This window comes from Mustelus asterias, chromosome 21, assembly GCF_964213995.1.
Source record: "Mustelus asterias chromosome 21, sMusAst1.hap1.1, whole genome shotgun sequence".
NCBI lineage: Eukaryota > Metazoa > Chordata > Chondrichthyes > Carcharhiniformes > Triakidae > Mustelus > Mustelus asterias.
In genome coordinates this window covers 20,465,627-20,492,395 of record NC_135821.1, presented here as the reverse complement: position 1 = coordinate 20,492,395, position 26,769 = coordinate 20,465,627, and the positions used below count along the sequence as shown (strand labels likewise).

The 26,769-nt window shown below is 47.8% G+C and overlaps 1 protein-coding gene across 1 annotated transcript in view; it reads right to left on the bottom strand.

The window, feature by feature from the left end:
• LOC144509189 (X-ray repair cross-complementing protein 5-like) overlaps window positions 1-25,280 on the bottom strand; it is a 48,275-nt gene extending 22,995 nt beyond the window's left edge. The window contains exons 1-5 of the mRNA XM_078237635.1: window positions 23,954-25,280; window positions 20,531-20,628; window positions 16,709-16,818; window positions 15,502-15,640; window positions 9,872-10,126 (exon numbers count right to left, since the gene is read on the bottom strand). Of these exons, the coding sequence (XP_078093761.1) occupies window positions 9,872-10,126; window positions 15,502-15,640; window positions 16,709-16,818; window positions 20,531-20,600 (574 nt within the window). The 5' untranslated portion in view covers window positions 20,601-20,628; window positions 23,954-25,280. The remainder of the gene's footprint in view (window positions 1-9,871; window positions 10,127-15,501; window positions 15,641-16,708; window positions 16,819-20,530; window positions 20,629-23,953) is intronic.
• Window positions 25,281-26,769: the final 1,489 nt, after the last annotated feature.

Here is a 26,769-nt window from a genome sequence, read left to right as displayed (position 1 = left end):
CAAAAGGCAAAGCTTCTGTTATCATTGATCCACTGGAGCAAGCTGAGAGGGGTGATTGAAAGCAGCAGTGCTGGTGAGAGATTAATTGAATTGTTTATTTATTTAATTAGTCAGCTAGTGTGTGTATTTTTTTGGCCTTTACTTTAACAGCAGTTTTTCAAGTTTAAAGTGAAAACTAGAAGTGGGCAGCAAAGGAGTCTGGGAAGGGTTTTTATTTTAACTTTAAAAGTCAGTTACCTGGGAGGTTCCCCCTCATTGATCCACTGGAGCAAGCTGAGAGGGGTGATTGAAAGCAGCAGTGCTGGTGAGAGATTAATTGAATTGTTTATTTATTTAATTAGTCAGCTAGTGTGTGTATTTTTTTGGCCTTTACTTTAACAGCAGTTTTTCAAGTTTAAAGTGAAAACTAGAAGTGGGCAGCAAAGGAGTCTGGGAAGGGTATTTTAAGCGCGTGAAGTATAAAAGGTAGGCTGCAGTATACAGCGGGCAGCGTCGGGAGCGGGCAGGGGAGTGTGTGGGAAGCAGAGTGTGAGCTATAAGACTTTGGCTCACAGGGCTCAGGCAGAAAGGGCGAGTAGGGGTGAGTTGAATTCATTTTTGCACTTTCTACCTGGTACTGGCAAGGTATCTAGAGGGGATGGGTGTGCAGGCAGTGCTATGTTCCTCTTGCACTATGTTTGAGGTGAGGGACGACGACAGTGTCCCTACTGATTACACCTGTGGGAAGTGCACCCATCTGCAGCTCCTCCAAAACCGTGTTAGGGAACTGGAGCTGGAGTTGGATGAACTTAGGATCATCAGGGACGCAGAGATGGCCATAGACACAAGCTTTAGGAATACAGTTACTCCGAGGATTGAAAACAGATGGGTGACGGTGAGAGGGGCTGGGAGGAAGCAGTCCATGCAGGGATCCCCGGTGGTCGTTCCCCTTAGCAACAAGTATTCCGCTTTGGATACGGTTGAGGGGGATGACATACCAGTGGGGAGCCGCAGTGAGAGGATCTCCAGCACTGTGTCCGTCTCTGTGGCTCGGGAGGGAAAGGGGGAGAGCGGGAGGGCGATAGTTATTGGGGACTCGTTAGTTAGAGGGATAGATAGGAGGTTCTGTGGCAGCAAAAGAGACTCACGGATGGTATGTTGCCTACCGGATGCCAAGGTCCGTGATGTCTCAGACCGTGTTTTCCAGATTCTGAAGGGGGAGGGGAAACAGTCACAAGTCGTGGTGCACATTGGTACCAATGACATAGGTAAGAGAAGGGACGGGGATTTAAAGCAGGAATTTCTGGAGCTGGGCTGGAAGCTGAGAGCCAAGACGAAACATGTGGTCATCTCTGGTACGTTGCCGGTACCACATGATAGCGAGTTGAGGAACAGGGAGAGAGTGCAGTTAAACATGTGGTTGCAGGGATGGTGTAGGAGGGAGGGTTTCAGATACGTGGATAATTGGAACACATTCTGGGGAAGGTGGGACCTGTACAAACAGGACGGGGTGCACCTGAACCAGAGGGGCACCAATATCCTCGGAGGGAAATTTGTTACGGCTCTTCAGGGGGGTTTAAACTAATTTGTCAGGGGAGTGGGAAAGGGAGTTGTAGTCCAGAAGTCAGTGAGGGTGGTGAGGTATTGGGGAAGGTATCAGGGTCAAGGGTGGGTACTGGTAGACAGGAAGGTGGGTTGAAGTGTGTCTACTTCAATGCAAGGAGCATCCGGAACAAGGTAGATGAACTTGGGGCGTGGATTGGTATTTGGGACTACGATGTTGTGGCCATTACGGAGACGTGGGTAGAACAAGGACAGGAATGGTTGTTGGACGTTCCGGGGTATAGATGTTTCACTAAGTGTAGGGAAGCTGGTAAAAGAGGTGGAGGAGTGGCATTGTTAATCAAGGATAGTTTAACGGCTGCGGAAAGGCACTTCGTGGGGGATCTGCACACTGAGGTAATATGGGCTGAAGTTAGAAATAGGAAAGGAGCGGTCACGTTGCTAGGAGTTTACTATAGGCCCCCAAATAGTAATAGAGATGTGGAGGAAGAAATTGCTAAGCAGATTATGGATATGTGTGGGGGTCACAGGGTAATTGTCATGGGGGACTTTAACTTTCCAAATATTGATTGGAACCTTTGTAGGTCAAATAGTTTGGATGGGGCAGTTTTTGTGCAGTGTGTGCGGGAGGGTTTCCTGACACAATATGTGGATGGGCCGACTAGAGGTGAGGCCACATTGGATTTGGTACTGGGAAATGAACCAGGCCAAGTGTTAGATTTGGTTGTGGGAGAGCAATTTGGAGATAGCGACCACAATTCGGTGTCTTTTGTTATTGCAATGGAGAGGGATAGGGCCGTACGGCAGGGCAAGGTTTACAATTGGGGGAGGGGTAATTATGATGCGATTAGGCAAGAATTAGGGGGCATAAGTTGGGAACAGAAACTGTCAGAGAAAGGAACTAATGAAAAGTGGAACTTTTTCAAGGAACAAATACTGGATGTCCTTGATAGGTATGTTCCTGTCAGGCAGGGAGGAAATGGCCGAGTGAGGGAACCATGGTTCGCAAAAGAGGTGGAATGTCTTGTGAAAAGGAAGAGGGAAGCTTATGTAGGGATGAGGAAACAAGGTTCAGATGGCTCGATTGAGGGTTACAAGTTAGCAAGGAATGAGCTGGAAAAGGGGGCTTAGGAGAGCTAGGAGGGGACATGAGAAGTTCTTGGCGGGTCGGATCAAGGAAAACCCCAAGGCTTTTTACTCTTATGTGAGGAATAAAAGAATGACCAGGGTGAGGTTAGGGCCGGTCAAGGACAGTAGTGGGAACTTGTGTATGGAGTCAGTAGAGATAGGCGAGGTGATGAATGAATACTTTTCTTCAGTGTTCACCATGGAGAGGGGCCATGTTTTTGAGGAAGAGAAGGTGTTACAGGCTAATAGGCTGGAGGAAATAGATGTTCGGAGGGAGGATGTCTTGGCAGTTTTGAATAAACTGAAGGTTGATAAGTCCCCTGGGCCTGATGAAATGTATCCTAGGATTCTGTGGGAGGCAAGGGATGAGATTGCAGAGCCTTTGGCGTTGATCTTTGGGTCCTCGCTGTCCACGGGGATGGTGCCAGAGGACTGGAGAATGGCGAATGTTGTTCCTCTGTTTAAGAAAGGGAATAGAAATGACCCTGGTAATTATAGACCGGTTAGTCTTACTTCGGTGGTTGGTAAATTGATGGAAAGGGTCCTTAGGGATGGGATTTACGACCATTTAGAAAGATGCGGATTAATCCGAGATAGTCAGCACGGATTCGTGAAGGGCAAGTCGTGCCTCACAAATTTGATAGAATTTTTTGAGGAGGTAACTAAGTGTGTTGATGAAGGTAGGGCAGTTGATGTCATATACATGGATTTTAGTAAGGCGTTTGATAAGGTCCCCCATGGTCGGCTTATGATGAAAGTGAGGAGGTGTGGGATAGAGGGAAAGTTGGCCGATTGGATAGGTAACTGGCTGTCTGACCGAAGACAGAGGGTGGTGGTCGATGGAAAATTTTCGGATTGGAGGCAGGTTGCTAGCGGTGTGCCGCAGGGATCAGTGCTTGGTCCTCTGCTCTTTGTGATTTTTATTAATGACTTAGAGGAGGGGGCTGAAGGGTCGATCAGTAAATTTGCTGATGACACCAAGATTGGTGGAGTAGTGGATGAGGTGGAGGGCTGTTGTAGGCTGCAAAGAGACATAGATAGGATGCAAAGCTGGGCTGAAAAATGGTAAATTGAGTTTAACCCTGATAAATGTGAGGTGATTCATTTTGGTAGGACAAATTTAAATGTCGATTACAGGGTCAAAGGTAGGGTTCTGAAGACTGTGGAGGAACAGAGAGATCTTGGGGTCCATATCCACAGATCTCTAAAGGTTGCCACTCAAGTGGATAGAGCTGTGAAGAAGGCCTATAGTGTGTTAGCTTTTATTAACAGGGGGTTGGAGTTGAAGAGCCGTGGGGTTATGCTGCAACTGTACAGGACCTTGGTGAGACCACATTTGGAATATTGTGTGCAGTTCTGGTCTCCTCACTATAAGAAGGATGTGGAAGCGCTGGAAAGAGTGCAGAGGAGATTTACCAGGATGCTGCCTGGTTTGGAGGGTAGGTCATATGAGGAAAGGTTGAGGGAGCTAGGGCTGTTCTCTCTGGAGCGGAGGAGGCTGAGGGGAGACTTAATAGAGGTGTATAAAATGATGAAGGGGATAGATAGAGTGAACGTTCAAAGACTATTTCCTCGGGTGGATGGAGCTATTACAAGGGGGCATAACTATAGGGTTCGTGGTGGGAGATACAGGACGGATATCAGAGGTAGGTTCTTTACGCAGAGAGTGGTTGGGGTGTGGAATGGACTGCCTGCAGTGATAGTGGAGTCAGACACTTTAGAAACATTCAAGCGGTTATTGGATAGGCACATGGAGCACACCAGGATGATAGGGAGTGGGATAGCTTGATCTTGGTTTCAGATAAAGCTCGGCACAACATCGTGGGCCGAAGGGCCTGTTCTGTGCTGTACTGTTCTATGTTCTATCTATGTTCTATATTGCTCGCGAGATGATGGGCGGGATTTTCCAGCCACGCTCACCCCCCAGGGTCCATGTCCCACTCGCTACGATTCCCGTGGTGGGCGGGACGGGAAAATTCCGCCCAGTCTTTTGACAAAATGATCGGCAATTTTCCCTGCAACATTTCTCAGATTCTTTAAGTTGGAGCTGGACCCAGTTCTTGACGAGGGTAAAGATTGTGAAGTACAGAAAATCAGATTTGATCTGTGATCTCCTAGACTGGTTTTGGTTGCCTGACGGGTTTGACTTTGGGCCTGTTTATTTGCCTTGATTAGCAGACTATGTCGGTGACTGTGGGGGAAACGGGGAGTGGAGGGATAGAATGAGGAAAGAGAGGAAGAAGTGTTTAGTTCTGGTCTTTGTACCATCACGTCACAGGGCAGGCTGGCGTGGACTGCAGGTCTTACCCTTCCCTTTAGTTACCCTTTCCCTTTAGATGCTGGCTGGCAGGACACCACCCCATGTTGGGAAACAGCCTTCTGGCCATCCCTACAGAACCACGCTTCAGGTGACAATCAGGACAGTGGAAGCAGTGAAGGGGTTGTTCGATGAAGCTCCAATGCACAGCACAACACTGGTCTGGCCACTACACTGTCTAACCCTGCTTCAACACGACTGACTAGTTTGAAAGGGAGAAGAGTGGGTCTAAGGCTAGTATTTTAAACTTAAATAAAGGCAACTATGTGGGCATGAAAGTTGTGCTAGCTAAGTGAACTGGGAGATTAGGCTAGGGGACAGATCACTAGACAAGCAGTGGCAGACATTTAAGGGGCTATTTCTGAATATTCTGAATAAGTAAATTTCTCCTATTAAAAAGATTTGGAGGGGGAGGACCCACTTCCGTGGTTCACTAAAGAAGTTAAGGAAACTATCAAACTGAAGGAAAAAGAAGCATATAACTGCAGGCCAGATGATTGGTTAGAATGTGAAGAACAGCAGAGAATGACCAAAGGTTCATCAGGAGAAAGAAATTAGACAATGAGAGGAAGATGGCGAGAAATGTGAAAACTTACAGCAGGTGTTTCTACAGCTGTTTAAACAGGAAAATAGCAAGTTAAGTGAGTCCTCGAGAGAGAGTGAGAATGAACCATAGAATCCCTACAGTGCAGAAGGAGACCATTCAGCCCATTGAGTCTTCACCGACTCTCCGAAAAAACATCTTACTCAGGTCCACCCAATCGATTTATCCCTGTAACCCCATGCATTGACCATGGCTAATCCACCTAACCTACAGTATCAGGGGAATTAGCTGGGTAAATACTTAAGGTTATGGGGATAGGGCCTGGGTGGGATTGTCAGTGAAGACTCAATGGGCCGAATGGTCTCCTCCTGCACTATAGGGATTCTATGATTCTACACATTTTTGGACACTAAGGGGCAATTTAACATGGCCAATCCATCTAACCTGCACATCTTTGGACTGTGGGAGGAAACCGGAGCACCCGGAGGAAACCCACGCAGACACGAGGAGAACGTGCAGACTCCACACAGGCTGTCACCCGAGCCGGGAATCAAACCGGGTCTCTGGTGCTGTGAGGCAGCAGTGCTAACCACTGTGCCACCACGTCGCCCAATGGGTAGACAATCGTAGATAATAGGAAGATGGCCAACAAAATGAACACATATTTGGATTTTGTCTTCACTGGAGAGGATACATAAACATTCCAGAAATATCGGTAAATCTGGAGGTGGAAAGGGGAGAGGAACTTGGTGAAATTACAATCATTAGAGAAGTGGTTTGAGCAAACTGATGGAGCTAAGGCTGGCAAGTCTCCGGGTCCTGATAGACTTCATCCTAGGGTCTTGAACAAATGAGGTGGTAGATACATTGGTGTTAATTTTGCAAAATTCTCTAGATTCTGGAAAGTTTCCATCAAATTGGAAAGTGGCAAATATAACCCCTCTATTCAAGAAGGGAGGGAGGCCAAAAACAGGAAATTATAGGCCAGTTAGCTTGACATCTGCCGTGGGAAAATTGTTAGAATTGATTGTTAAGTCCAAAGATGCGCGGGTTCGGTTGATTGGCCATGCTAAAATTGCCCTTAGTGTCCTGGGATGCGTAGGTTAGAGGGATTAGTGGGTAAATATGTAGGGATGTGGGGGTAGGGCCTGGGTGGGATTGTGGTCGGTGCAGACTCGATGGGCCGAATGGCTTCTTTTTGTGCTGTAGGGTTTCTATGATTCTATGAAGGAGGCTATAGCTGGACACTTATAAAATCCCAAGGTAATTGGGAAAAGTCAGCACGATTTTGTGAAAGGGAAATTATGTTTAACCAACTTAATGGCGTTCTTTGAAGGAGTACCATATACTGTGGATAAAGGGGAACCTGTAGATGTGCTGTACTTCAATTTCCAGAAAGCAAAGCAAGAAGAACAAAGAAAGGTACAGCACAGGAACAGGCTCTTTGGCCCTCCAAGCTTGCGCCGATCATGATGCCTGTCTAAACTAAAACCATATGCACTTACAGAGCCCATATCCTTCCATTCCCATCCTATTCATGTATTCGTCTAGTTGCCCCTTAAATGCCGCAATCGTACCCGCTCCCACCACCTCCCCGGGCAGCGCGTTCCAGACATTCATCACCTTCTGTGTAAAAAAAATTGCCTCGCACATCTCCTCTAAACTTTTCCCCCATGCACCTTAAACCTATGTCTCCTAGTACCTGACTTTCCTACCCGAGAAAAGAGCATCTGACTATCCACTCCGTCCATGCCTCTCATAAGCATTTGATAAGCATCAAAGATTATTGTGAAAAATAAAAGCTCACGATGTAGGGGGTAACATTTGAGCCTAGATAGAAGACTGGCTGGCTGGCAGAAAACAGAGAGTATGTATAAATGGGTCTTTGTCTGATTGGCAGGGCAGGAGGTCATGAGCAGAGTCTTGTAGAGGTCTGTGCTGGGGCCTCAACCTTTTACATCAATGGCTTAGATGAGGGAAACAAAGGCATGGGAGATACATTTGCAGACAGTACAATGATAGATAGGAAAGTATGAGGTGAAGGGGACGTGAGTTTGGAGATGAATACAGATAGGTTGAGTGGGCAAAAATCTGGCAGATGGAGTATAATGTGGGAAAATGTGAAGTTCACTTGAGCAGGAAGAATAAAAAAATCAGCATTACTTAAATGGAGAATAATTGCAGAATGCCGAGGTGCAGAGGGATCTAGGTGTTCCTGTGCTTGAATCACGAAAAGTTAGTATGCAGGTACAGCATGTAAATGAGAAGGCTAATAGAATGTTATTCCTTATTACAAAAGGAATTGAATAAAAAAGTAAGGATGGTATGCTTCAGTTACACAGGGCATTGGTGAGACCGCATCTCAAATACTGTGTGCAGTTTTTGTCTTATTGAAGGTATGGTGGCACAGCGGTTAGCACTGCTACCTCACAGCGCCACGAACCCCCGGGTTCAATTCCAGCTTTGGGTCACTGTCTGTGGAGTTTGCACATTCTCCCCGTGTCTGCGTGGGTTTCCTCCGGGTGCTCCGGTTTCCTCCCACACTCCAAAGAAGTGCAGGTTAGGTTGATTGGCTATGCTAAATTGTCCCTAATGTCAGGAGCATTAGCAGGGTAAATATGTGGGGTTACAGGAATAGGGCCCGTGTGGGATTGTGTTTGGTGCAGGCTTGATGGGCCAAATGGCCTCCTTCTGCACTGTAGGGATTCCATGGGATTCTAAGGAAGTGTGTAAATGAGTTGGAGACGTTTCAGAGGGGGTTTGCTGGATCGATAGCTGGAACGAGCGGGTTATCTTATGGGGAAAGGTTGGGCAGACTGGGCTTGTTTCCACTGGAGTTTAGAAGGGTGAGGGATGACTTGATTGAAGTAAATAAGATCCTGAACGGTCTGGACAAGGTGGGCATGGAAAGGATGTTTCTTCTTGTGGGAGAGTCCAGACCGAGCAGGCTCTGTTTTGAAATTAGTGGTCGCCCTTTTAGGACAGAGATGGAGAGAATTGTTTTCTTTCAGAGGGTTGCATGACTTTGGAACTCTCTGGCCGGAATTTACTGGCACGTCCGCTCGAGGTTCGTACGATCCCGCCCGAGGCTAACGGAGAATGCCGTTCTCCGAGCCTCACCCACCCCTGGAATCAGGGCAGGCGTGCCGTTAAAATTCCGTCCTCTGGCTCAGAAGGCAATGGGGGGGTCACTGAATATCTTTAAGGCAGAGGTAGAGAGATTCTTGTTAGGCGAGGGAATCAAAGATTATTGTGGGTAGATAGGAATGTGGAATTTGAAACACAAACGTACAAGGCATGATCTCATTGAACGGCACAGCAGGCGGGAGGGGCCGAATGGCCTACTTACGCTCCAATTTTGTGCGAAGCACTATTTTCAATCTTGTCAAATCCATCCATTGCCTCAACCCTCCCCGTCTCTGCGACCTGCACCCCAGTCCGATAACCCTCTGAAATCTCTGCTCTCAGGTGACAAGCTGAGGAAGAGGGTCTGCAGTGACCCAGAGGGTCAAGGATCGGGGGGGTGCGGCAGCCATAAGCCAGAGGGCTGGTAGCAAGAGGAAAGGTGAGGGAGTGGAAGAGGCGGGGAGCTGGAGGGGCAACGACAGGGAGGGTCAGCGAGTGGAATGCGTGGCACGTGGGAGATTCGGCAAGCATGATGGGCAGAAAACCGGAGCGAAGTATATTTATATCTTTAAATTGATTTCATTTCAAAAGTTATTTCATCGACCGCTATAGTAATTCAGCAACATTAAATATTTTCACTCACAGGTTATCATGTTGAGAAATGTCCTACAGACTCTAAAGACAGCTTTCACATTGGTTTCAATGGGAAAACCTGATTTGTTTAAAGTTGTTTCACATAAAGTTGCACTTCACGGCAATGCAACTGCAATCTTAAGTGAGGACTTTGTGATTCAACATCTTTGAACCAGTCGCTGACAAATCATAGAAATCATAGAAACCCTACAGTACAGAAAGAGGCCATTCGGCCCATCGAGTCTGCACCGACCACAATCCCACCCAGACCCTACCCCCATATTCCTACATATTTTACCCGCTAATCCCTCTAATCTACGCATCCCAGGACACTAAGGGGCAATTTTAGCATGGCCAATCAACCTAACCCGCACAACTTTGGACTGTGGGAGGAAACTGGAGCACCCGGAGGAAACCCACGCAGACACGAGGAGAATGTGCAAACTCCACACAGACAGTGACCCAAGCCGGGAATCGAACCCAGGTCGCTGGAGCTGTGAAGCAGCAGTGCTAACCACTGTGCTACCGTGTCGCCCCGGTATCAAGCATCAAATGCTTGATGGTAACAGTGGTTTGCCTACCTGTCTCTCGCAGGTCATTGGCCTTTGTTCTGGTCAGTCGTGCTTTGGAGCTGTCTTTAGCATGTGGGTTGTCATTGTTGGTGAACAGCATGATGCGCTTGTGGCTCAGTTTCAGCGTGACGTCACTGAAGAGATTGGAGCAGACCCAGAGAGCATCGCTCAACGAGTCATCGGTACTGTGGCCTATGTTCTTCTTGAAGGACTTGTTCCCCTTCTCCCCCTCATACTGGTCCAACTCCAGTACTCGCTTAGCACCTGAGCCCAGACAGAGAGAGTCAGATTAGAACATCAATCTATTAAACACACCAGGGGAGGCGATGGTCCAGTGGTATTATCGCTAGACTATTAACCCAGAAACTGAGCTAATGTTCCGGGGACCCGGGTTCGAATGGCGCCACGGCAGGCGGTGGAATTTGAATTCAATTTTTTAAAAATCTGGAATTAAGAATCCACTGATGACCATGAACCACGGTCGATTGTCAGAAAAACCCATCTGGGCCACTAATGTCCTTTAGGGAAGGAAATCTGCCTTCCTTACCTGGTCTGGCCTACATGTGACTCCAGAGCCACAGCAATGTGGTTGACTCTCAACTGCCCTCCAAGGGCAACTCGGGATGGGCAATAAATGCTGGCCAGCCAGCGACGCCCGTGTCCCACAAATGAATAAAAAACAGGAAATGGCCCATGTTCTTTTTACATTGAAAGAAGTTTAACAACACCAGGTTAAAGTCCAACAGGTTTATTTGGTAGCAAAAGCCACACAAGCTTTCGAGGCTCTGAGCCCCTTCTTCAGGTGAGTGGGAATTCTGTTCACAAACAGAACTTATAAGACACAGACTCAATTTACATGAATAATGGTTGGAATGCGAATACTTACAACTAATCCAGTCTTTAAGAAACAAAACAATGGGAGTGGGGAGAGCATCAAGACAGGCTAAAAAGATGTGTATTGTCTCCAGACAAGACAGCCAGTGAAACTCTGCAGGTCCACGCAACTGTGGGAGTTACAAATAGTGTGACATAAATTCTGATTCTAGGATCGCATGATAAAGACTCAGGAGGAAAAATCCACATCACTTTTTACATTGATACAGGATGATGACCTATTAGGGACAGAGGCCTCAGAAACCTGCTCTTACACTTTCAAACTTAAGGATCCTGGGGCTAGAACTCTCCTCCTCCTCTTGGCTTTTTAATTTTTCTTTTATAGGATGTGGGTGTTGCTGGCTAGACCATCTCTTATTGCCCTCGAGAAAGTAGGTGGTGAGCCGCCATCTTGAACCGCTGCAGTCCCTGTGGTGTAGGTACATGTGATGTGGAGGTGCCGGCGTTGGACTGGGGTAAACACAGTAAGAAGTTTAACAACACCAGGATAAAGTCCAACAGGTTTATTTGGTAGCAAAAGCCACACAAGCTTTCGGAGCTCTAAGCCCCTTCTTCAGGTGAGTGGGAATTCTGTTCACAAACAGAGCATATAAAGATACAAACTCAATTTACATGAATAATGGTTGGAATGCGAATACTTACAACTAATCAAGTCTTTAAGAAACAAAACAATGTGAGTGGAGAGAGCATCAAGACAGGCTAAAAAGATGTGTATTGTCTCCAGACAAGACAGCCAGTGAAACTCTGCAGGTCTAGGCAACTGTGGGGGTTACAAATAGTGTGACATGAACCCAATATCCCGGTTGAGGCCATCCTCGTGTGTGCGGAACTTGGCTATCAGTTTCTGCTCAGCGACTCTGCGCTGTCGTGTGTCGCGAAGGCCGCCTTGGAGAACGCTTACCCGAATATCAGAGGCCGAATGCCCGTGACCGCTGAAGTGCTCCCCAACAGGGAGAGAACAGTCTTGCCTGGTGATTGTCGAGCGGTGTTCATTCATCCGTTGTCGCAGCGTCTGCATAGTTTCCCCAATGTACCATGCCTCGGGACATCCTTTCTTGCAGCGTATCAGGTAGACAACGTTGGCCGAATTGCAAGAGTATGTACCGTGTACCTGGTGGATGGTGTTCTCACGTGAGATGATGGCATCTGTGTCGATGATCCGGCACGTCTTGCAGAGGTTGCTGTGGCAGGGTTGTGTGGTGTCATGGTCACTGTTCTCCTGAAGGCTGGGTAGTTTGCTGCGGACAATGGTCTGTTTGAGGTTGTCACAGGCATTCGGCCTCTGATATTCGGGTAAGCGTTCTCCAAGGCGGCCTTCGTGACACACGACAGCGCAAAGTCGCTGAGCAGAAACTGATAGCCAAGTTCCGCACACACGAGGATGGCCTCAACCGGGATATTGGGTTCATGTCACACTATTTGTAACCCCCACAGTTGCCTAGACCTGCAGAGTTTCACTGGCTGTCTTGTCTGGAGACAATACACATCTTTTTAGCCTGTCTTGATGCTCTTTCCACTCCCATTGTTTTGTTTCTTAAAGACTTGATTAGTTTAAGTATTCGCATTCCAACCATTATTCATGTAAATTGAGTTTGTGTCTTTATATGCTCTGTTTGTGAACAGAATTCCCACTCACCTGAAGAAGGGGCTTAGAGCTCCGAAAGCTTGTGTGGCTTTTGCTACCAAATAAACCTGTTGGACTTTAACCTGGTGTTGTTAAACTTCTTACTGTGTAGGTACACCCACAGTGCTGTTAGGGAGGGACTTCCAGGATTTTGACCCAGCGACAGTGAAGGAACAGCCGATATATTTCCAAGTCAGGATGGTGAGTGGCTTGGAGGGGAACTTGCAGGTGGCGGAGTTCCAAGATATGTGCTGCCTTTTTCCTTCTAGATGGTAGAAGTCATGGGTTTGGAAGGTGCTGTTCATAAGTTGATAAAATATAGGAGCAGAATTAGGCCATTTGGCCCATCGGGTCTGCTCCGCCATTCAATCATGGCTGATATGCTCCTCATCCCCATTTTCCTGCCTTCTCCCCATAACCTTTCAACCCATTACCAATTAAAAATCTGTCTAACTCCTCCTTAAATTTACTCACTGTCCCAGCATCTGCCGCACTTTGGGGTAGCGAATTCCAGAGTTTCACAAGCCTTTGGGAGAAGTAGCTTCTCCTCAACTCTGTTTTAAATTTGCTGCCCCTTATCCTAAGACTATGACCTCTCGTCCTAGAATGCCCCACCAGCAGAAGCATCCGCTCCACGTCTACTTTATCCTGTTGAAGGAGCCTTAGGTGAGTTGCTGCAGAGCATCTTACAGATGGTACACACGGCTGCCACTCGGTGGAGGAGAGTGAGAGTGTTGAAGGTGGTAGATGTGATGCCAATCAAGTGGACCGCTTTGTCCTGGATGGTGTCGAGTTTCTTGCGTCAAGTTGGAGCCAGACTCATCCGGGCAAGTGGGGAGTATTCCATTACACTCCTGACCTGTGCCCTGCAGATGGTGGACAGATATTGGGGGAGTCAGAAGGTGAGTTACTCCCCGCAGAGTTCCCAGCATCTGACCTGCATTTGTAACCACAATATTTCTATTCCACCAGGACCTCAAAACAATGCATCCAAGAACTTGTGCGTTTTGAACCTCAGTCTGAGCTGTCCTGCAAAATGGTGCCTCATGCCAGCCAGAGTTCCCCACACCTCCAGTGGAAGTGGGCTCGAGGAGGCACATGTTCTGCTCCATGGAAACAGAATCTCATCTGGACTTGAGCTGTCCGCTTCGCGGCTCTGGACGGGCTGAGATTGCGGTAATTAGCAATTGGGTCCAAGAATGGACATTAAATCTGGAGTTTCAAATAGACTATTCTTATTAGCAGAATATTCATTCCGTTCCTGTGGTCCAGACAAGTCCTGGAGAATTGTGAGTTGTAAACATGTGAAATTTATTTTCAGGGTTTTGTGGCTGAGGCAGAAAGGACGTTAACCCAACTGGACAGAGGGACGAAGGAAATGGGATCAAGGAAATATAGAATTTTACATACATGGTGGCACGGGTGGCACAGTGGTTAGCACTGCCGTCTCACTGCGCCAGGGGCCCGGGTTCGATTCCCGACTTCGGTCACTGTCTGCGTGGAGTCTGCACATTCTCCCCGTGGGTTTCCTTTGGAGGCTCCGGTTTCCTCCCACAGTCTGAAAGACGTACAGTTAGGTGGAATGGCCATGCTAAATTAACCCTTAGTGTCAGGGGATTAGCAGGGTAAAGACATGGGGTTGCGAGGATAGGGCCTGGGATTGTTGTCAGTGTTGACTCGAATGGCCTCTTTCCACAATATAGAATTCTATGATGAGGAGGCCATTCAGTCCATCCTGTTGCCTGCTCTTCATATCAGTGATCCAATGAGAAGACGGTGGATAAATGTGAAAAGTGCAACCAAAAAGCACCAATTGCATTGATATAGCGCCTTTCCCAATCCCAGATGTCCCAAAATGCTTTACAGTCAATACTTCTGAAGTGTATTCCCAGTATTCCGGCCAATAGTTACTTCTCAATCAACATCACTGAATCAGATTGCCTGGTTATTGTCACTTTACTGCTCCCAGCTGCGTACCTACACCACAACTTGCACAGAGCAGAGTCCCAAGGGAGGGACATACTCCACACCGAGTTTACATAGAAACATAGAAAAACTACAGCACAAACAGGCCCTTCGGCCCACAAGTTGTGCCGAACACATCCCTACCTTCTAGACCTACTTATAACCCTCCATCCTATTAAGCTCCATGTACTCATCCAGGAGTCTCTTAAAAGACCCCATTGAGTTCGCCTCCACCACCACTGACGGCAGCCGATTCCACTCGCCCACCACCCTCTGTGTGAAAAACTTACCCCTAACATCTCCCTGTACCTACACCCCAGCACCCTAAACCTGTGTCCTCTCGTAGCAGACATTTCCACCCTGGGAACAAGCCTCTGAGAGTCCACCCGATCTATGCCTCTCAACATCTTATACACCTCTATTAGGTCTCCTCTCATCCTTCGTCTCTCCAAGGAGAAAAGACCGAGCTCCCTCAGCCTATCCTCATAAGGCATGCCACTCAATCCAGGCAACATCCTTGTAAATCTCCTCTGCACCCTTTCAATCTTTTCCACATCCTTCCTATAGTGAGGTGACCAGAACTGAGCACAGTACTCCAAGTGGGGTCTGACGAGGGTCTTGTATAGCTGCATCATTATCCCCGGACTCCTAAACTCAATCCCTTGAGTGATAAAGGCCAGCACACCATACGCCTTCTTAACCACCTCCTCCACCTGCGGGGCCGATTTTAGAGTCCTATGGACCCGGACCCCAAGGTCCTTCTGATCCTCTACAGTACTAAGAGTCTTTCCCTTTATATTGTACTCCTTCATCCCATTTGACCTACCAAAATGGACCACGACGCATTTATCTGGGTTGAAGTCCATCTGCCACTTGTCCGCCCAGTCTTGCATCCTATCTATGTCTCTCTGTAACTTCTGACATCCCTCCAGACTATCCACAACCCCACCAACCTTCGTGTCGTCGGCAAACTTACCAACCCATCCCTCCGCTTCCTCATCCAGGTCATTTATGAAAATGACAAACAGCAAGGGTCCCAGAACAGATCCCTGGGGCACACCACTGGTGACCGACCTCCATTTAGAAAAAGACCCATCTATACACACTCTCTGCCTCCTTTAAACGGACTTGCTCCAGATCTGGGGGATAAACTTGCCTGGTGTGTCCAAGTCATGGAGGACATAAACATGCTTGAAGTCAACAGAGTTCTTGTGCTTCTGAGTCCCGAAGAACACGACAGCCAGAAGGTCACGGTCGCTGCTAATAATCTTACTGGTGTAAACCCTGTGGACACACTGCAAGTAGAGAGAGTCTAATCAGTCAGCAGCACTATCAACCGAACTTTGCGGAAGGATGTATTGGCCTTGGAGGGAGTACAGAGAAGGTTGACCAGGTTGATACCGGAGATGAGGGGGTTAGCTTATGAGGAGAGATTGAGTAGATTGGGCCTGTACTCGTTGGAGTTTAGAAGGCTGAGGGGAGATCTTATAGAGACATATAAGATAATGAATGGGCTCGACAGAGAGATTCTTTCCACTTAGAAAGGAAACAAGAACTGGAGGACACAGCCTCAAAATAAGGAGGAGTCAGTTTAGGACAGAGTTGAGGAGGAACTTCTTCTCTCAGAGGGGAGGGAATCTCTGTCCATTGAAGCAGTGGAGGCTACCTTGTTAAATATGTTTAAGTCACAGGTAGATAGATTTCTGATCAATAAGGGAATTAAGGGTTATGGGGAGCGGGCGGGTAAGTGGAACTAAACCACTATCAGATGGGCCATGATCTTATTGAATGGCGGGGCAGGCTTGAGGGGCTAGATGGCCTACTCCTGCTCCTACTTCTTATGTTCTTAAAACACTCAGCACACGCAGACACGGGGAGAACTCCACACAGACAGTGACCCAATCCAGGAATCAAACCTGGGTCCCTGGCGCTGTGAAGCAGCAGTGCTAACCACTGTGCCACCGTGCTGTCCCCTTTGTACGGTAGATTTTCTTCGCAGTATTTTTGAAAAACATCAGGACAAATTTCAAAAACCTTTTTTGAGGTAAAAATGTGTCTTGAATGTTTTTAAGAAGAGGGACTGTGTGTGTGTGTCTCTCAGAGATGTGAGGGAGAGACAGACATCTGGTTTTATAGGACCATTAGAGTATCAGGCATAGGAACAAACGGAGGCCATTCAGCCCATCGAGTCTGTTCCACCATTCAATGAGATCATGACTGATCTGATGTGATAATCCTCAACTCCACTTTCCCGCCTTATCCCCAAGACCCTCGATTCCCTGACTGATTGAAAATCTGTCTACCTCAGCCCTGAACATACAGAACGACTGTCACCTACAGCACTGTCACTGGTCTCCTCTTACCTGAATAGTCATGTCGAATGCTGAAGTGGCCTCACCATTCATTTCAAACATGGCCTCCGAGGCATCGATGAGGAAGACTAAGCTGTCCCTGCCTGCGTATCGAACGTCCTCTGAAACATAAATCAACACGTCACAACCTTAACTGATGGAAAAGTGCGGCAGGTGACAAAACCGAGTAATCACAGCTTGTGATCATTCTCCAACCACTACACGCTTCTTTGTATTAGGAGGGATTTATGGTGTTTGTAACATCTGGACATCTCTGTGAGTGGATGTAATACATTCTCTTTTGTAAAAAAAAATCGATAGCTGTGGCTCAACGACCTTCTAGAACCGCAGTGACATCATTCAGAGAAGGCCCCGGAAAGACTGCAGGGGTGGAGGGTGAGGGGGTGTCACCCTGGTTTGATTTGATTTGTCACATGGATTAGTATACAGCGAAAAGTATTGTTTCTTGCGCACATACCATTTATAGAGAAGGAAATGAGAGAGTGCAGAATGTAGTGTTACAATCATAGCTAGGGTGTAGAGAAAGATCAACTTAATGCGAGGTAGGTCCATTCAAAAGTCTGATGGTAGTAGGGGTGCACGGTGGCACAGTGGTTAGCACTACTGCCTCACAGCGCCAGGGACCTGGGTTCAATTCCAGCCTCCGGTCACTGTCTGTGTGGAGTTTGCCTGTTCTCCTCGTGGGTTTCCTCCGGGTGCTCCGGTTTCCTCCCACACTCCAATGATGTGCAGGTTAGGTTGATTGGCTATGCTAAATTGTCCCTTAGTGTCAGGGGGATTAGCAAGGTAAATATGTGGGGTTATGGGGATAGGGCCTGGGTGGGATAGTTGGCGGTGCGGGATCGATGGGCCAAATGGCCTCCTCCTGCACTGTAGGATTCTATGATTCTAAGAAACTGTTTTTGAGTCGGTTGGTACCATGATCTCAGACTTTTGCATCTTTTCCCGACGGAAGAAGGTGGAAGAGAGAATGACTGGGGTACGTGGGGTCCTTAATTATGCTGGCTGCTTTGCCAAGGCAGCAGGAAGTGTAGACAGAGTCAATGGATGGGAGGCTGGTTTGCGTGATGGATTGGGCTACCTTCACGACCTTTTGTCGTTCCTTGCGGTCTTGGGCAGAGCAGGAGCCATACCAAGCTGTGATACAACCAGAAAGGATGCTTTCTATCTTGCATCTGTAAAAGTTGGTGAGAGTCGTGGCGGACATACGACTCTCACCAACTTCTACAGATCCATCATCGAAAGCATTCTTCCAGTTGTATTTCCTTAGTCTCCTCAGAAAATAGAGGCGTTGGTGGATTTCTTAATGATAGCGTTTTACTCATCTAATAAAATCAAATAACTGGGGATGCTGGAAATCTGAAATAAAAATGGAAAATGCTGGAAAAATTCAGCAGGTCTGGCAGTGTCTGTGGAGAGAGAAAGGATTCAGATCTTTCTGAAGTTGTGGCTGAGTCACATGGGAGGAATACCTTCACTGTGCCACCTGTCATGAAGCTGGAAATGTGTTTGCAAAAATTGAATTAAGAAAGACTTGGAAGTACTGTGAACTGTCAGGGAGATAGTGTTCAACTTGAAGAGGACAAAGACGGGGCTGATGGAATGGACAAGTATCAGATTAAATGTAATGCTGAGAAACGCAAAATGATTTGGCACGCTAGCACAGTGGTTAGCACTGCTGCTTCACACCTCCAGGGACCTGGGTTCGATTCCCGGCTTGGGTCACTGTCTGTGTGGAGTTTGCACATTCTCCTCGTGTCTGCGTGGGTTTCCTCCGGGTGCTCCGGTTTCCTCCCACAGTCCAAAGATGTGCGGGTTAGGTTGATTGGCCAGGTTAAAAATTGCCCTGAGTGTCCTGAGATGCGTAGGTTAGAGGGATTAGCGGGTAAATATGTAGGGATATGGGGGTAGGGCCTGGGCGGGATTGTGGTTGGTGCAGACTCGATGGGTCGAATAGCCTCTTTCTGATTCATTTTGGTAGGAAGAATGCATAGGACACAATATAAAATAAAACAAACAATTCTAAAGTGGGTGCTGGAGCAGAGAGACCTGGGTGTATATGTGCATAAATCGCTGAAGGTGGCAGGACAAGTTGAGAAAGTGGATAAAAGGGAACATGGGACCCTACCTTTGACCCTGTAATCCACATTTAAATTTGTCCTACCAAAATGAATCACCTCACATTTATCAGGGTTAAACTCCATCTGCCATTTTTCAGTCCAGCTTTGCATCGTATCTATGTCTCTTTGCAGTCTACAACAGCCCTCCACCTCATCCACTACTCCACCAATCTTGGTGTCATCAGCAAATTTACTGATCCACCCTTCAGCCCCCTCCTCTAAGTCATTAATAAAAATCACAAATAGCAGAGGACCAAAAGCACTGATCCCTGTGGCACTCCGCTAGCAACCTGCCTCCAGTCCGAAAATTTTCCATCCACCACCACCCTCTGTCTTCGATCAGATAGCCAGTTACCTATCCAATCAGCCAACTTTCCCTCTATCCCACACCTCCTCACTTTATCATAAGCCGACCATGGGGGACCTTATCAAACGCCTTACTAAAATCCATGTATATGACATCAACTGCCCTATCTTCATCAACACCCTTAGTTACCTCCTCAAAAAATTCAATCAAATTTCTGAGGCACGACTTGCCCTTCACGAATCCGTGCTGACTATCCCGGATTAATCTGCATCTTTCTAAATGGTCGTAAATCCCATCCCTAAGGACCTTTTCCATCAACTTACCAACCACCGAAGTAAGACTAACCGGCCTATAATTACCAGGGTCATTTCTATTCCCTTTCTTAAATAGAGGAACAACATTTGCCACTTTCCAGTCCTCTGGCACCATCCCCGTGGACAGTGAGGACCCAAAGATCAAAGCCAAAGGCTCTGCAATCTCATCCCGTGCCTCCCAAAGAATCCTAGGATATATTTCATCAGGCCCAGGGGACTTATCGACCTTCAGTTTATTCAAAACTGCGAGTACATCCTCCCTCCGAACATTTACTTCCTCCAGCCTATTAGCCTGTAACACCTTCCCTTCCTCAAAAACATGGCCCCTCTCCTTGGTGAACACTGAAGAAAAGTATTCATTCATCACCTCTCCTATCTCTACTGACTCCATCCACAAGTTCCCACTACTGTCCTTGATTGGCCCTAACCTCACCCTGGTCATTCTTTTATTCCTCACATAAGAGTAAAAAGCCTTGGGGTTTTCCTTGATCCGACCCGCCAAGGACTTCTCATGCCTCCTCCCAGCTCTCCTAAGCCCCTTTTTCAGCTCATTCCTTGCTCATTCCTTACTGAGGGTTACAACCCTCAATAAGATCACGGCTGATTTGATTGTGGCCTTAACTCCACTTCCCTGCCTGTTTCCCCATAACATTTGATTCCATCTCCTACAAAAACCCGTCTCATCAGCCTCAAATGTTCTTATTATCTAGAGGTGTACAGCATGTTAGAATCGTAGAATCCTGCAGTGCAGAAGGAGGCCATTTGGCCCATCAGGTCTGCACTGACCGCAATCCCACCAGGCCCTATCCCCATTCATTTACCCTAGCTAGCCCCCCTGACACTAAGGTGCAATTTAGCATGGACAATACATCTAACTTGCACATCTTTGGACTGTGGGAGGAAACCGGAGCACCCGGAGGAAACCCACGCAGACACGGGGGGAATGTGCAAACTCTACACAGACAGTGACCCAAGCTGGGAATTGAACCCGGGGTCCCTGGCGCTGTGAGGCAGCAGTGCTAACCACTGTGCCACCGTGCCGTTGTAAACCTAGGGTTCACATTTGACCTACCTTCGTTTTCCTCTGCCTCCTCTGGATCCTCCTCATCTTCATTCCTAAAGTGTGACTGCCAATCCGCCATATCGGCTGTGGAGGAAGTGCCAACTCCCCTGTCAGGTAGAAGTACAAGGGACAACATTAACCAAAGGAGACATTCCTGGATCATGGGATTAGCCCAGAGAAGTGACAGAGACAAGGTGGCAGAATAATTCAGTCACTTTGGACTCAAACAGATTTAAAAAAACAATGCCTTGATTGGTTTCACTTCTTCAAGGGCATACAGCTCTCTCAATCGGAGCTAGTGTTGACCATTCGGCCCCTCGAGCCTGCCCTGCCATTCAATAAGATCATGACTAATCATCTACCCCATCTCCTTTGGCACCCAAAATCCTATTGATTTCTGCCTGGACTATGCTCATCGAGTGAGCATCCACAGTCCACAGTGGGGTGGAGCGTTCCAAAGGGAGATGTACGGCTCCCAGCCTCATCCAGTGCTGGCCTCACCGTGGTTGATTAATTTTCTCCAGGCAAAGGGTATTAACAGATTCAAGGTAGGTGACCCAGATCAGTCATGAATTAGCTGAATGATGGAACAGACTCGAGGGACCGAATGGCCTCCTCCTAGGTGGAAAGTGAGACTTGGTGTTGGGAAATGTGCCCAATATAAGTCTCTTTTAAATTACACATCTGGATTTTAAATGTTTGGAATGATATACAACAGAGAAGAGCAATGGGAGAAGAAATATAAGTTAGTATTAAAGCAGCAGTTATTGAAATGTATTCCCCTGGAGGGAGCTGTCCCTTTAAGAAGAGAATATGGCACTTTAAGAAGTGCAGTAAGAAGTCTCACAACACCAGGTTAAAGTCCAACAGGTTTATTTGGTAGCACAAGCCACTAGCTTTCGGAGCGCTGCTCCTTCATCAGTTGAGTGGGATTTCAGTTCACAAACAGAGCATATAAAGACACAAACTCAATTTACAAAATAATGGTTGGAATGTGAGTCTTTACAGGTAATCAAGTCTTAAAAGGTACAATGTGAGTGGAGAGAGGGTTAAGCACAGGTTAAAGAGATTTGTATTGTCTCCAGCCAGTACAGTTAGTGAGATTTTGCAAGCCCAGGCAAGTCGTGGGGGTTACAGATAGTGTGACATGAACCCAAGATCCCGGTTGAGGCCGTCCTCATGTGTGCGGAACTTGGCTATCAGCCTCTGCTCAGAGACTCTGTGCTGTCGCTGTCGTGAAGACTACCTTGGAGAACGCTTACCCGAAGATCAGAGGCCGAATGCCCGTGACTGCTGAAGTATTCCCCAACAGGAAGAGAACACTCTTGCCTGGTGATTGTCGAGCGGTGTTCATTCATCTGTGGTCGTAGCATCTGCATGGTCTCCCCAATGTACCATGCCTCGGGACATCCTTTCCTGCAGCGTATCAGGTAGGCAACGTTGGCCGAGTTGCAAGTGTATGTACCGTGTACCTGGTGGATGGTGCTCTCACGTGAGATGATGGCATCCATGTCGATGATCCGGCACGTCTTGCAGAGGTTGCTGTGGCAGGGTTGTGTGGTGTCGTGGTCACTGTTCTCCTGAAGGCTGGGTAGTTTGCTGCGGACAATGGTCTGTTTGTGGTTGTGCGGTTGTTTGAAGGCAAGAAGTAGGAGTGTGGGGATGGCCTTGGTGAGATGTTCGTCTTCATCAATGACATGTTGAAGGTTCCGGAGAAGATGTCGTAGCTTCTCTGCTCCAGGGAAGTACTGGACGATGAAGGGTACTCTGTCTGCTGTGTCCCGTGTTTGTCTTCTGAGGAGGTCGGTGCGGTTTTTCGCTGTGGCCCGTCGGAACTATTGATCGATGAGTCGAGCGCCATATCCTGTTCTTATGAAGGCATCTATCAGCGTCTGGAGGTGTCTGTTGCGATCCTCCTCATCTGAGCAGATCCTGTGTATACGGAGAGCCTGTCCGTAGGGGATGGCTTCTTTAACGTGTTTAGGGTGGAAGCTGGAGAAGTGGAGCATTGTGAGGTTATCTGGGGGCTTGCGGTACAGTGAAGTGCTGAGGTGACCGTCCTTGATGGAGATGCGTGTGTCCAAGAAAGCAACAGATTCCGGAGAGTAGTCCATGGTGAGCCTGATGTGGGATGGAACTTGTTGATGTCATCATATAGTTGTTTCAGTGATTGTTCACCATGAGTCTAAAGGAAGAAAATGTCATCGATGTATCTAGTGTATAGCATCAGTTGAAGGTCCTGTGCGGTGAAGAGGTCCACTTCACCAGGCAAGAGTGTTCTCTTCCTGTTGGGGAACACTTCAGCGGTCACGGGCATTCGGCCTCTGATCTTCGGGTAAGCGTTCTCCAAGGTGGCGTTCACGACAACGCAGAGTCGCTGAGCAGAGAGTGATAGCCACGTTCCACACACAAGGACGGCCTCAACCAGGATCTTGGGTTCATGTCACACTACCTGTAACCCCCATGACTTGCAAAATCTCACTAACTGTCCTGTCTGGAGACAATACACATCTCTTTAACCTGTGCTTAACGCTCTCTCCACTCACAATGTCTGTACCTTTAAGATTACCTGTAAAGACTCACATTCCAACCATTATTCTGTAAATTGAGTTTGAGTCTTTATGTGCCCCGTTTGTGAACACAATTCCCACTCACCTGATGAAGGAGCAGCGCTCCAAAAGCTAGTGGCTTGTGCTACCAAATAAACTTGTTGGACTTTAACCTGGTGTTGTGAGACTTCTTACTGTGTTTACCCCAGTCCAACACCAGCACCTCCACAACATGTCTTTAGGAAGCCCAGGGGCAATGACTCACTGGGTTTGATTGACAGCCGAACAGGAGCTATGAACCAATCGGAACCCGGAGAGAGCAAAGGCAAGAGGCCAATCAACAGAAACGTGGGCGGTTCCCAGAGTCACAATGATTGATCGCCGATTAAGCCAGTCAGATACGGTGTAGAGGAGAGCTAAGGAGCCAATCAGCAGCAAGGTGGGCGGGCGCAAAGGGACAGATTGATTGACTACCGGATTACCCAATCGGAGGCAGGAGACAAGGCAACAAAGCCAATCACAAGCGAGAAAGGCGGACCTTGGGGGGCCTATGAATCACACGTGTCATAGCCAATCAGAAGCAGGAGCGAAGGGAACAGGCCAATCAGCCACAAGATGGGTGGGCTCTAAGGGACAGATTGATTGACAGGCATGACAACCAATCGAAACCCTTGCTGCCTCTGATTGACAGCCGCGTTAACCAATCAGAAACGAAACGAGTGAAGCCTCGAGGAGGCGGACGGCCGGTTCGGACGCGAATGTGTTGCTGGCCCCGCGGGTAAAAGTTTGAGTCTGGCCAGGGAGAAGGTGATTCAGCGGTAAAACCCAGTTAGAATTCCTGACGGGAGCGGAAAATAATAATAATTAAAAACTCCGGCCTCACGTGCGCCGGGGGGTTAATCGCCAGAACGTGAAGAGAGATTGAGAAACGGTTGCCGGCTGCTCGCGCCTGCTCACTTCCGGTCTCGCGAGGGGTCGGGGCCGCGGCCGCGCAGGCGCAGTGCCACTTCCTGTGGGGACAATGGGTTATGGCACCAATAGAGACCAATGGGTAAGGTTTGGTGGGGATTCCAGAGACCTGGTTGAGGAGGAGCAGGACTGGGAGTTGAATGTCCAAGGGTGCTTACTCAGTATTGTGGAACGATGGACAGGATAGAGCAGGAGATGGAGTTGCTTTCTGGGTTAACGATGACACCAAGGCTGTATTAAAGTTTATTAGTCACAAGTAAGGCTTACATTAACATAATGTGACGTCCAGTTGGCAATCAGTTTGTCCCTGCAATGATGTTACTGTCAAATTCCCCTAGTCGCCACACTCCGGCGCCTCTTCGGGTACTCCGAGGGAGAATTTAGCACGGCCAATGCACCCTAACCAGCACGTCTTTCAGACTGTGGGAGGAAACCGGAGTACTCGGAGGAAACCCACGTAGACACGGGGAGAACGTGTAGACTCCACACAGACAGCGAGCCAAGCCGGGAGTCGAACCTCAGTCCCTGGCGCTGTGAGGCAGCAGTGTTAACCACCGTGTCGCCACATCAGAAGCAGGAAAGAAGTGAACAGGCATTATTATTTCCCTGGCCCTGCACTCAACCCTGGAACACCGAGATAACAAAGACACCGATGTCAGACTCCTATTCATTGACTACAGCTCAGCCTCCAACACCATTATTCTAACGGACCGCAAGAAACTACAAAGGGTCGTGAATGTAGCCCAGTCCCATCACGCAATCAGTCCCATCCATTGATTCTATCTGCACTTCCTGTTGCGTCGGAAAAGCGGCCGGCAAAATTAAGGACCCCATGCACCCGGACATTCTCTCTTCCACCTTCTTCCATTGGGGAAAAAGATAGAAAAGTTGAGGTCATGTACCAACGGACTCGAGAACAGTTTTTTCCCTGCTGCCATCAAACATTTGAATGGACCAACCTTGCATTAAAGTTGATCTTTCTCTACACTCTAGCTATGACTGTAACACTACATTCTGCACTCCTTCTCTATGAACGGTATGCTTCGTCTGTATAGTGTGCAAGAACCTATACATTTCACCGTACAAAGAACAAAGAAAATTACAGTACAGGAACAGGCCCTTTGGCCCTCCGAGCCTGCGCCGACTATGCTGCCCGACTGATCGTCTAACTCAATAACTTAATCCTGCTTTTTCCCCATAACCTTTAACCCATTCATGGCACGGTAGCACAGTGGTTAGCACTGCTGCTTCACAGCTCCAGGGTCCCGGGTTCAATTCCCGGCTCAGGTCACTGTCTGTGTGGAGTTTGCACATTCTCCTCGTGTCTGGTATCTTGGGTTTCCTCCGGGTGCTCCGGTTTCCTCCCACAGTCCAAAGATGTGCGGGTTAGGTTGATTGGCCAGGTTAAAAATTGCCCCTTAGTGTCCTGAGATGTGTAGGTTAGAGGGATTAGCGGGTAAATATGTGGGGGTAGGGCCTGGGTGGGATTGTGGTCGGTGCAGACTCGATGGGCCGAATGGCCTCCTTCTGCACTGTAGGGTTTCTATGATTCATCCCAAGTGCTATATCCAGCCACCTCTTGAATACATTCAATGTTTTGGTATCAACTACTTCCTGTGGTAACGAATTCCACAGGCTCACCATTCTTCGAGTGAAGAAATGTCTCCTCACCTCCGTCCTAAATGGTCTACCCTGAATCTTCAGAGTGTGACCCCTGGTTCTGGACTCCCCCACCATCGGGAATATCCTCTCTGCATCTACCCTGTCTAGTCCTGTTAGAAGTTTCTAAGTCTCTATGAGATCCCCTCTCATTCATCTGAACTCCAGCAAAAACAATCTTAACCGAGTCAATCTTTCCTCATACATCAGTCCCGCCATTCCCGGAATCAGCCTGGTAAGATTTCGCTGCACTCCCTTGACAGCAAGAACATCCTTCCTCAGAAAAGGAGACCAAAACTGCACACAATACTCGAGGTGAGGCCTCACCAAGGCCCTGTATAATTGCAACAACACATCCCTGCTCCTGTACTCGAAACCTCTCGCAATGAAGGCCAACATACCATTTGCCTTCTTTACCGCCTGCTGCACCTGCATGCTTACCTTCAGTGACTGGTGCACAAGGACACCCAGGTCCTGCTACACACTCCCCTCTCCCAATTTACAGCCATTCAGGTAGTAATCTGCTGCCTTGTTTTTACTTCCAAAGTGAATAACCTCACATTTATCCAAATTATACTGCATCTGTCATTGATTTGCCCACTCACCCAACCTGTCCAGATCATTCTGTAGGATCTCTGCATCCTCGTCACAGTTCACACTCCCATCCAACTTGGTATCATCTGCAAACTTTGAGATGTTACATTTTGTTCCCTCATCCAAATTATTAATATATATTGTGAATATCTGGGGTCCCAGGACCAATCCCTGTGGCACCCCACTAGTTAGTGCCTGCCAATTTGAAAAGCAACCATTAATTTCTACTCTTTGTTTCCTCTCTGCCAACCAGTTTTCTATCCATCTCAATACACTTCCCCCAAGCACATGCGCTTTCATCTTGCACGATATTCTCTTATGTGAGACTTTGTCAAACGCTTTCTGAAAGTCCAAATATACCACATTGATTGGCTCCCCCTTGTCAACTCTACGAGTTACATCTTCAAAGAATTCCAACAGATTTGTCAAGCATGATTTCCCCTTCATAAATCCATGCTGACTCTGTCTGATCCTGCC